The sequence below is a fragment of the Panthera uncia genome, chromosome B4 (genome assembly GCF_023721935.1).
Source record: "Panthera uncia isolate 11264 chromosome B4, Puncia_PCG_1.0, whole genome shotgun sequence".
Taxonomy (NCBI): Eukaryota; Metazoa; Chordata; class Mammalia; order Carnivora; family Felidae; genus Panthera; species Panthera uncia.
The window spans coordinates 76,524,890-76,536,562 of record NC_064809.1 but is presented as its reverse complement, the minus strand read 5'-3'; the positions used below and the strand labels follow the sequence as shown (position 1 = coordinate 76,536,562).

The following is an 11,673-nucleotide window of genomic DNA, read 5'->3' as shown; positions in this document are numbered from 1 at the left end:
GGAATCCAGAAGGTTCTAAGAGACCATGTGCTCTAGCCCTCTGTCCTGCAGGGAGCATGGTCAAAACGGTCCCACAGATCTGAACCACGTTCCAGCCAATCACGCCTGGGTGGGTTCGACTTGCCCAATCCATCACAGTGATTTACTTGAGAACGTGTCCTGCGTGGAGCCCAGAAGGACAGAGGTAATGCATTCGTGGGATCTCGCCCCAACTGGGGCCCTAGACCTCCCCGCCTTGAGACAGCGGCCACGGCCTCGACCCCAACGCCAGCCACCTCAGACAGTTATGGAGTTCAAATCCGTCTCCAAGTGTGGGTTGGGGCCATCTGAGACTGAGAGAAAATTAATTACTTAATGTACATAAACGAGCTTTGAAGATGAAAAGTGCAAACACAGTGTCCCTAATAACATCTTCAATACTTTTACGGAGGCCCCGAGTCGCCGCTGAGCTCACCTTTAAGATGAGTCTTTGGGGAGTTGCTGGCAAACTCCCCAAGCCAATAAACAACATAAAATGGCTTTTCACTCCTTTTATGCAGCCAACCCCAGCTCTCCCCACCAATAAAAGGACCAGGGAGGATCAGAGAGGCCAGAGGATCCTAAGCAGCGCACCGAAGACTTGGCTCATTCCCGCGGCACTCAGCCTCTGCTCAGACCCACACGATGTCCTGCCGCTCCTACCGGATCAACTCAGGATGTGGGGTCACCAGGACCTTCAGCTCCTGCTCGGCTGTGGCCCCCAAAACTGGCAACCGCTGCTGCATCAGCGCGGCACCCTACCGAGGGGTGTCCTGCTACCGGGGGCTGACGGGCTTCGGCAGCCGCAGCCTCTCCAACCTGGGCTCCTGTGGGCCCCGCATGGCCGTGGGCGGCTTCCGCGCCGGCTCCTGCGGCCGCAGCTTCGGCTACCGCTCCGGCGGCGTGTGTGGGCCCAGCCCGCCCTGCATCACCACCGTGTCGGTCAACGAGAGCCTCCTCACGCCCCTCAACCTGGAGATCGACCCCAATGCGCAGTGCGTGAAGCACGAGGAGAAGGAGCAGATCAAGTGTCTCAACAACCGGTTCGCTGCCTTCATCGACAAGGTCAGTGAGGCCTGGGATGATGATCCAGAGAAGGCCCTGGCCTGCCCTCCCCTCGGGAAGGTCCCCGTGTGTTGGGGAGACAGCATGGAGCCAGGTTTGAGACAGAGGGAGAGAATTGCAGGCCAACATAGGCAAAGGATCGGTTTCTGTCTCTTAATTCCAACAAAGTGCAACCGAGGGCCCGGTGTGGTCCAGAAACGGAGTCTGTGATCTAAAGTGTGTGTGTGCTTCTGGAGACAAGACAACACAGGAATATCAGAGGTGCCCCCCCCAAAACTGGATTGGGCACTGGCTGCTGCGAGAGTGGGAGAAAAGGGGGAGAGTTAAAGAGTAAAAGGCATATGGCTCCCCACCAGGCAGCTCGGGGGAAGTGGGGGCGGGGGCACGGCTCGCAGCCACGCCACCTCCCTATCTTTGCTCTGCCTCTCGGCAGCGTGAGACCTCAGGCTTGTGACTTGTCTGTATAACAGAACCAGCCTCACATGCTTGTTGTGAGCATTGATGGGTTCGTGCTTGAAAAACGCTGGCATGTAGTAGGTGCTCAATGAACATTCGCTGTTAGCATTATTCTCCCAGGACGATAGTGGACGAGGGAGTGTGACACTTAACCAGCCAAGGTTGGCACAGCCGCCTTCATGGATGGAAGGCTGGGAATGTGGAAGAGGGGCACCCAGTCTGGTGGGAGGAACGCCACAGATGCCATGAGGCTGCCTCCCAAGAAAGCCACCCATGCCCCTCCCTTTGTGCTGGCCCCTCTGTCCATGCGGCCTCACTCTGGCAGAATAGATGGGACCCAGCTCTGGGGTTGGAGTCAGGGGATCTTAGTGAGTTTAGTTCATCCTCAGAATGACCCAGTGGGGTAGGTATTATTATCTCCATTTTGCTTAATGTTTGTTTATTTTGAGAGAGAGAGCATGCTCAGGCAGGGGGGGGGACATAGAGAGAGGGAAAGAGAGAGAATCCCAAGCAGGCTCCACACTGTCAGCACACAGCCCAACGTGGGGCTCGAGCCCACAAACTATGATATCATGACCTGAGTTGAAACCAAGAGTTGGACGCTTAAGCAACTGAGCCACGCAGACGCCCCTTCATTTTTTTTTTTTAAATATCAAATTGAAGCTGAGACAGTTTAGAGGAGTTCTTAGGCATACTATGGTGGGGCAGGCAAAGGAGACTCCAGAGACAACAGACCCCGACTCTCACTTACCTTTGTGGGGCAATGAGCTAGGCATCCCAGTGTCCCCCATCTGTACTAGAAGGGTTATAATATCTGCCCCTCCCGAAGGGTTGTGAGAATGGAATGTAATTGATAGACAGGTAGGTAGAGACCGATAGAGATACATACACAGTTGACTCTTGAACAGCACGGGTCGGAATTGAACAGATCCGCTTATAAGAGGATTTTTTCTGATAAATACAATGCAGTGCTGTAAATGTATTTTCTCTTCCTTGTGATTTTCTTAGTAACGTGTTATCTCTAGCTTACTTTGTCAGAAGAATACAGTATTTAACACAGAAACAAAATACATGTTACTCGACTATTCACATTATCAGTAAGGCTTCCCATCAAACAGGAGGCTAAGAGTAGTTAAGTTTTAGGGGAGTCAAAAGTTATATGCAAATTTTCAACTGTGTGGGGGCGGTGAGGGGAGGTGTCAGTGCCCCTAACCCCTGCATTGTTCCAGGTCAACTGTAGATATAGACAGATGTGTGTGTGTGTGTGTGTGTGTGTGTGTGTGTATCTTAGCATGGGCCCTAGCACCACACATTAAACTTTCAATAAGTGTTGCATAAATTAATAAATGAGGAACTGCTAATTATAGTCATGGTTAAATTAGTTGAGCATTTACCATGTGTCAAAAATGTTCTAAGCACTTTGCATGTATTAACTTGTTCAGTCTTTACAACTCTAAGGGAGGCACTATTATCATCTCTGGTTTAGAAATGAGAAAACAAAGCCCCAAAAGGTTAGAGGATCTGCCCACTTAAAGTGGCAGACCTGGACTTGAACCAGACCTCTGGCCTCAAGCCCCAGGGCGCTTTCCCCCATACCCACAGTGCCTCCTGGAGGCCGGGAGCGGGTCCCCTTGAGTCACAGAGACTCAACCCCATGCTTGGCCCTTGGCTGGCCCTGGCTATTCAGTGCGGACCAAGGGCAGAAAGATCGCCAGGGCACCAGGCACCTCCTGGGTTCCCCCTGAATCCCATCCTCACACCCTGGGCGGCAGGTGCGCTTCCTGGAGCAGCAGAACAAGCTTCTGGAGACCAAGTGGCAGTTCTACCAGAACCAGCGCTGCTGTGAGAGCAACATGGAGCCCCTGTTCAATGGCTACATCGAGACGCTGAGGCGGGAGGCCGAGTGCGTGGAGGCCGACAGCGGGAGGCTGGCCTCGGAGCTCAACCACGTGCAGGAGGTGCTGGAGGGCTACAAGAAGAAGTGAGTGCGGCCGGGCTGGGGGAACACAGGGAGAGTAGGAAGGCTCCATCCTCAACCTTGTTGAAGCAGCTTAAGAATCCTGCCTGTCCTGGGGCGCCTGGGTGGCGCAGTCGGTTAAGTGTCCGACTTCAGCCAGGTCACGATCTCGCGGTCCGTGAGTTCGAGCCCCGCGTCAGGCTCTGGGCTGATGGCTCAGAGCCTGGAGCCTGTTTCCGATTCTGTGTCTCCCTCTCTCTCTGCCCCTCCCCCGTTCATGCTCTGTCTCTCTCTGTCCCAAAAATAAATAAAAAACGTTGAAAAAAAAAATTTAAAAAAAAAAAAAAAAAAGAATCCTGCCTGTCTAGCAGCAGGGGCTGCCTGGAACCTGAGGAAGGGACTGCCTGGGTTTCTTCCGATTCTTTGGCCCCACTCTACACCTTGGAGGCCCTGTGGAGCTTAGAGCTGCTTTCACGGGGAGTGAGGAGAGGAAACCCAATGGAGTTCTACAGTTTTCTGTGCTCCTACCCACCCCAGCTGGCGTTATGATGTTCGCTCTGTGTTCTCACTGCCCAAGGCACTGGCTCTCTTTGGCTCTAGGATTCACAGAGGGAACAGAGTATGCATTCCCTGATCTCATCCCAGACACAGCAGGACTGGGATGGATTGAGCCAGGCTGGGACAAGGGCTAGCCCAAGTGAAATAATGCACAAACTAGACCATGGAAAGGAAAAGATAACGTTCACAGGGACAATCCCTTTTGAGCCCTGGAAGAGCTTGCCTGGAAGCTGGGATAGTATCCAAGCCCCAACCCCTCAGCTGTGACCCCTCTCTACCCTCCCAAACCCAGGTATGAAGAGGAGGTGGCTCTGAGAGCCACGGCAGAGAACGAGTTCGTGGTTCTGAAGAAGGTGAGGGGGCTGATCATGGAGCAGGGAGGGAGGGGGACCCATCTGGCCAGCCTCCGTCGGGGCACGGTCACCACACTGACCGCAGAGGCCTCCCACACACACATGCCCTCCCTTCCCCTCCACCACCAGGACGTGGACTGCGCCTACCTGCGGAAATCAGACCTGGAGGCCAATGTGGAAGCGTTGGTGGAGGAGTCTAGCTTCCTGAAGCGCCTCTACGATGAGGTAAGGGGGCCCCTACCGACCAGCCAGGGCAGGTAGAGGGGAGGTGGGGGACCTGAGAAAGAGGGGAGACAGTGCACCGTGTGCACGTGTTTTCCCGATGTGGGTGATGTACGCACGAGAGAACATGCACACACATCCGAGAGAGCCATGTTGCAAGGCTGTGACAGACACGGGTATGTATGTACCCAGGGAGAGCCTGGCACGCATGTTTCAGGGCGGAGGAGAGTGTGTGCGTGCTTGGGCTTCTCCACGTCTGTGGAGTTGTTGTTGCAGTGTGTGCCCGTGTGCTGGTCTGGGGGCGTGTCAGTCTGTACATGGATATGAAAGTACATATGTGAGGGTGGCGGTGGTCAGGGTGGGTCTCCGGTTAGAGAAGGGGTCTTAATGAATGGACAGATCACTGGTCTCGGCATTCAAACCCCAGCTACCCAGCTGGGTGACTTTGAGTCAGGTCTTTTCCACATGCTGGGCTTCAGTTTTCCCATTTGTTAAGTCAGGGGCTGTCCCCAGCTCCTCTTTGGGGCCCCTCCCAGCTTTCTTGTTTTATGACGTACCTGTGTGTGAATGAAGGGGGGAAAGGGAAGCACGTGGAGCAGGAGTCATGTAACATGCATGACCAGTGCCCCCTCCAGAGAGTGGACACTGCCCCTAAGGGTGGAGCCCATGGCCCAGACCAAGCACCAGACCCAAACGCATTGACTGTTGGCCCCCAGGAGCTCCAGGTTCTCCATGCCCACATCTCAGACACCTCGGTCATCGTCAAGATGGACAACAGCCGGGACCTGAACATGGACTGCGTTGTGGCCGAGATCAAGGCTCAGTACGATGACATCGCCAGCCGCAGCCGGGCTGAGGCCGAGTCCTGGTACCGCAGCAAGGTGAGGGGCAGAGGACACCTGCCTTCTGGACGTGACAGTGGGCAGGTTGCTAGATATATGTTAAAGAAGGCCTCTGCTGTCTGGGGATTTTGATTTGTAGGGATGGTAAGAGGACAGACATCTCTCAGTTTGGATGGCAGAGCAGGGCTGCCATGTATAGTTGCACAGGCTGAGCACTGTACAACCTACCAACCATCTGTGGTGTCTGAATGGGTGGGAACCTCCATCCTGAGCCTCAGGAGCACCTCTGCTTCCCCCCAGTGCGAGGAGATGAAGGCCACGGTGATCCGGCACGGGGAGACCCTGCGCCGCACCAAGGAGGAGATGAACGAGCTGAACCGCATGATCCAGAGGCTGACCGCTGAGATCGAGAATGCCAAGTGTCAGGTATGGTACGAGAGGGTTGGGGGGGTGGGGTGAGGGGGTGTAGATCACAGTCAGCACAGGCAGACTGCAGCACCAGGCACCTTGCCCCCAGGAGGGCAAAAGCCTGGCCCAAATGAGGCCTCACAGCGTGCCTGTGAGGAAGCAGAGACCCAAGCAAATCACACAGCACTTGAAGCAGGAGAAGCCATATCACTGATGTCACCCCCCTCCCCTTGGCCACTCAGCAACCACCACCAGGGAGAGAAGGTGAAAGCTCCCATCTCCTTCCTCATGTCCAAGGTCTCATTAAATACCTGGTTGTATGTAGTTAACCTAACTTCTCTCTGGACCCTGCTCTCCTTGCCCCTGCTCCCTCAGTCCAGGTGAGCCGAGCTGTGCCTTCTCTGTCTCATCCTTGCCCTCACATCTCCTTCCTCATAGCGGGCCAAGCTGGAGGCCGCCGTGGCCGAGGCAGAACAGCAGGGAGAGGCGGCCCTGAGCGACGCCCGCTGCAAGCTGGCCGAGCTGGAGGCCGCCCTGCAGAAGGCCAAGCAGGACATGGCCTGCCTGCTCAAGGAGTACCAGGAGGTGATGAACTCCAAGCTGGGCCTGGACATCGAGATCGCCACCTACAGGCGGCTGCTGGAGGGCGAGGAGCACAGGTAGGGCTAAGGAGGATCTGGCCCATAGGAGGCCCTGGTCCCCTGGGAGGGGGCTTCCCTCAGCCCAAGTGTGAGCTACATCTCTACCCACTGCTAGGACAGCTCAAGCTTTGAGAATAGTCATAATTTATCAGACACTTACTATGCGTCGGCCTATGCTAAGTGCCCCTTGTAATCTTCACAACCCAATGAGGTAGGTGTCACTTTTCACATCCAAAGACGAGGAAATAAGGCTCAGTGTGCAGTGACTTCCTCGTGGCCACAGGTAATAAGTGCAAGAGGCAGGACGTGTGGCCAAGTCACGTGCCTCTCAAACCCAATTTTTCCAGAAGCTTCCTACACGGGACTTGGGCACCATAAGGACAATGCACTCCGTATGTACTAGCTCTTCACTGGCACAAAGCCCTTCCACACACGCTGCTGCATTTGATTGGACTCTCCTTCCTGTGAGCCTGACCAGCACTAAGGGTGAGGGGTCGCTCAGACTGGCGGCAGCCGGCAGAGTTCATCATGGCGCCCACCTCTGCTGGAAATCAGAAGGCCTTGTCTCTGTGCTCAGAGAACGGTTAGAGAGAGAAGGTGATTGCGAAACGTAGACTATGGGGAGCCCTCCGTGCCTCTCGGGCGGCAGGATCCGGACATAAGAGGGCCTTCTCTGTCCCTGCCTCAAGGACTCCAGCTCCGTGTCCAGTACTCACCGAGTTTTCTTTCCCTACAGGCTGTGTGAAGGTGTGGGCTCCGTGAATGTCTGTAAGTATCTGCTTGAACATCCTCCAAAAAAATGGCTTTGTGAACGGGCAAAGCTGAACCTGGAATGCTTTCCCGACAGGGAGGGGGTTGTCTCTTCCGCGGGCTCCTCACTAGGGAGCTCCTCCGGAGTTAGGGATGGATGCATTGAGCGCCCTCAACTGGTGGCGATGTGAACTGCAGGCCATGGAAATAGGGCCAGGCAGCTTTGCGCCTCTGGATGGGGGTCCTCGCTTCCTCCCTGTCCCAGCCCCCTAGAAGGACTGAGATGCTGAGAGGAGCCGGACCTCAGTCATTAACCAGTAAACTTCTTTCCGGAGGAGGAAGCTCCTGCTATGCGGAAGTCCCTTGGTTGGTGAGGTCAGGGCAGGCCACTCACCCTCTGTGTCCCCTCTGTCCCCACAGGCGTCAGCAGCTCCCGTGGCGGAGTCTCCTGCGGGGGCCTCACATGCAGCACCACCCCGGGGCGCCAGATTGCCTCTGGCCCCGTGGCCACCGGAGGCAGCATCACGGTGATGGCGCCCGACTCCTGTGCCCCCTGCCAGCCCCGCTCCGCCAGCTTCAGCTGCGGGAGCAGCCGGTCTGTCCGCTTTGCGTAGATTCCCCGGCCGCCTGCGTTCCCGTCCCCAGAGCTCGGGATGGTGTGTGAATGGAAATCGTGTGCTTGCTTCCGGAATCTTCCACATGTTCCTACAGAGGGAAAGACCCTCGGCCGCACTCTGCCACCTGCTCGTTTTAGGGAGTTGTTTCCTGGTTCTCCTCCGGCCTTCAGTTAGAGAATCATTCCCAGCCCTTCCCATACCTCCAATCTGATTCCAAAATACCCGGGGCCAAACCACCCGTACTATTCTCCGACCTCTATGGGACACTACCAATCACCCAGGGTGGCTGGACTTCATGGGAGCTTGACCTTCCCCTGAGACAAGGAGTGAGCCTAACATCCAGCCAAGTGTCCCACAACCTGAGAATCTGAGACCAAGTTCTCCTTCCCAGCAACTACCCCCTCCTGGCAGGGAGGTCTGCGGGAAGCACTTGCCCCAAGGGTTATTTCCCTTTGAGTTTTGCTTGTCTCTCTAACTGACTGCCTTCTTCGGGTTAACCTGTCCCAGCCAAACTCCTCAGGTGACCTCCCAGTTGAGGGGCCCATTACAGAGGGGAAATCTTTTTGACTTGGGACAGGTCTTGCTATTCATTGCACCTGTATACATTTCAAAGAAAACTCCAAGGTTGTTCCAGATCTCCCCCTGCCGGTGCAGGAGGGGGTCTGTCCAATGCAGAGCCGGTGGGATGGAGAAGGTGAGGCCACTTCCTGAGTCTCCCTCTTGTTATGACTGTCTGTGGGTGCCTTGCCTTCTGGGTTGTCTCAGCCTGTGTTTCAATAAATGCTGCTTCCATGCAAGGATATGTAGTCTTGCGAATGACAGTGACTCCGCCCCACCCCCACCCGTGAGACAGCCCGGTCTCCAGGGGGCCAATCCTTTCCAGCCCCAGAGCAACGTTTCCCTAGCCCTCCAGTGATTTTGCCTCTTCTCCTCCCCTTCCACAGCCTGATTCCAGCTCATTCCTCCTCAGTCCAGTCAGGCCTGGACCACAGCTCCAGCTCCCCCCTTGGCCTTTTGCTGTCTGCCCCCACCCACCAGGCCCCAGCAGCCAGAATCCCACCCCAAATTCATTGTTCTCACCTCCCACCACCTGGTTCAAACCACTTCCCAGCATGCATTTGTGATCCTTATGCTAAGCGCAGGCTCCCTCTTTCTCCTCTTTCCACACCTGCTCCTCAGCCCTGGGCAAGCTGGCCCTTCCCAGTGCTAATCTTCCCAGATGCCGGCTCCATCCCACAGAGACAAGCCTACCCTCTAAGCCACCCCTGACCATCCTACCTGGACACAGAGGCCATCCCACGCCTCTCCTCCCTTTGCCCAGTGCTCTCTGCTCTCGCCCTTTCTACCCTCCATCCCCCACACACCACCCTCCTACCCCTGCCCCACACCGTCCCCCACTCCGAGGATGTCTGGTTCTGACTTTGTGGCTCAGGGCCAGGGAGGTCACTGCGTGTATCTGGAGACTGGATCAAGCTGTGAAAGTTCCTTGAGGGCAGGAAGGATCTCCTCCTAGCTCTGACCCCCAGCTAAGTCCCAGGATGGGGCTCCAGGATATGTCAGGCCAGGGATGGTTGGATGAACTCAGGCAGCTGGTAGAGCAGAAGCCACGTGGACTCACTTCCATGTCGCCATTAGGAAAACAGATTGGCTATCACCATACCCACCTGCCAGTCCCTCTGCTCCTCCACCCCCCAGTCTTTCCCTGGGAGGAGAAGTTGAGGCTCTGTGCGCTCTGACGAATGCTCACTTCAACCAAAGGGTTGCAGATCCACTGAGCAGGCGGCTGGTCCCTTCTGAGTGCTCAGGCTGCTGCCATTTGAAGTTTGCCCGCTGACACTGGGCAGGCCTCCTCCAAGTTTCCCACTGGCCTCCCTCCTTTCACTCCCTGGGCCTCAAGGGCATGCTCATAACCACAACAGGGCAACGTTCAATGTAGGGCACATCATTCATCCACAGGAAAGGTTAAAACTCAGGAGCCGAAAATCAAAACCTGAGTGTGAACTCTGCCATGTCTCAGTGAGACATCGGGCAGGAAGTGGCCCCCATGCTTTTTGCATCAGTCCCGGGGGACTGTGCGATGAGCCCTCGCTGGTTCTGTTAGCTCCTGTGGTTCTGGGTTACCCGAGTGAGTCTGTGCTTGGGGAAAACACTTTGATGTTACTATAGGTCTGGGACAAGCATAACCAAGGTGCCAAATCTGATTAGCCCCAAAATAGGACATTATGCACTGAAAAAGTCAAACAACCACAAACTGGGAGATATTAACAAGTTTTTTAATAAGTTTCTGTGCTTTGTGTGCAAAGACCAGTCAACTGACTCATCCAGCCAGAGCTGCCGGTGCTTATAAGAATGAAACCTCCCCTCCCCACTCCAGCCTTCCTTTGCAGCCAACAGCAAAAATGCCAAGCAAACTCTAGTTCAAAGGATTCTGTGGCTCCCATAGCCCTATCCTGATAAAAGAACAAAGCAAAGGATATAATCCCAGGGCAACTAAGGATTAAAGTTTTATTGGAAAAAAAATTAAGAAACTCTTTTAAATGTTTATTTTATTTTTGAGAGAGAGAGAGAGGGGGAAGGTGGGAGGGGCAGAGAGAGAAGGAGACAGGATCAGAAGCAGACTCCGCACTGTCAGTGAAGAGCCCGATGCGGGACTTGAACCCATGAACCCTGAGATCATGACCTGAGCCAAAGACAGATGCTTAACTGACTGAACCACCCAGGCAACCCCCAAAAAAATTTTTTTAAGGAGAAGTCAAGTGGTCTGAAATCAAGAGATCAGGTAAATTCCAGAGGGAGTGGCCCAAACAATAAAGTTGGCCCATGTAGGTGATTCCAGAGTTCTTTCCTGGGCTCCTTTCCCCTCGAAACTCCAAAATCAGACATTCTGTTTGTATTCTACACTTATTCAAATAGTCAATGCCCCCCACACACAAAATACAAGAATCTCCAAAGGAAGATGGAAGTATGGATTATAGTCCTTTCCAAAAAAGTCAGGTCAGTTTGGGCTTTGGCGTTTCTCCTTTGCTCTCTGAGGCCACATGCTCTCCTCTGCCCAGTCTCAAACACCCTCCCCTTGCACCTGCTTCACAACACTCACTCCCAGGTCGGCTCCTTCCACCAGCCCAGTATCTCCAACTTCCCTGCTTTTGGTCTTTGGGATCCCAGGAAATACAGATGAGTGCTATCATTCACCTGAACAGACACACAGTGAGATATGTAAATTCACCACGTGATCAAGGAAATGGCTAAGTGTATCAGTCTTTGTAGTGGACACTGGAAATGGCTATCGGGGAATTACTCCCTGTCCGCATCTGCATGCCACTGCCACGCTCTGGGAATGTGGACTCTGAGAAGACACTGTATTGAGTGTTTTGTTCGTTGTAAACTAGAGCAGCGAGGACATCTAACGAGGTTCTGCTCTCTTGGGGTTGGGAGACTTGCACTGGGGAGAGGCTGAGTTCACAAGTGCCTCACACCACTTTGCTGCCCCTCCTCCAACCCTCACCACACCCCCTTTGGGCCCCCTGGAGATCCCTGCCTACTTCCACTTTGTTCAAAAACCAAAGGGTCCCCCAACAGGCCCGCTCTTCCTCTCTTGGTGCTGTTGGATGGGGGCGTTGAGAGGTGGGAGGTGAGAAGCCAGGGGATGGAGCGGGATAGAGGCAGCACTCAGAAGAATGAGCTTTTGCATTAAAAACGGAGAAAACAGGGGCATCTGGGTGGCTCTGTCGGTTAAGGGTCCGACTTTGGCTCAGATCATGATCTCGTGGTTCATGGGTTCAAGCC

General features: G+C 54.6%; 1 protein-coding gene across 2 annotated transcripts; it reads left to right on the top strand.

Moving 5' to 3' along the window:
• The first annotated feature begins 663 nt into the window (after nt 1-663).
• On the top strand, nt 664-7,884 carry LOC125919077 (keratin, type II cuticular Hb5). 2 transcript variants are annotated; one of them, XM_049625523.1, is made up of 9 exons: nt 664-1,083; nt 3,312-3,520; nt 4,347-4,407; nt 4,537-4,632; nt 5,346-5,510; nt 5,772-5,897; nt 6,318-6,538; nt 7,257-7,288; nt 7,691-7,884. In XM_049625523.1, the coding sequence occupies exons 1-9, from the start codon at nt 664-666 to the stop codon at nt 7,882-7,884; spliced, it is 1,524 nt and encodes a 507-aa protein (XP_049481480.1). The 2 variants fall into 2 exon arrangements, with proteins under 2 accessions (XP_049481480.1, XP_049481481.1); XM_049625524.1 differs by having other exon boundaries at nt 7,257-7,292; nt 7,698-7,884.
• Nucleotides 7,885-11,673: the final 3,789 nt, after the last annotated feature.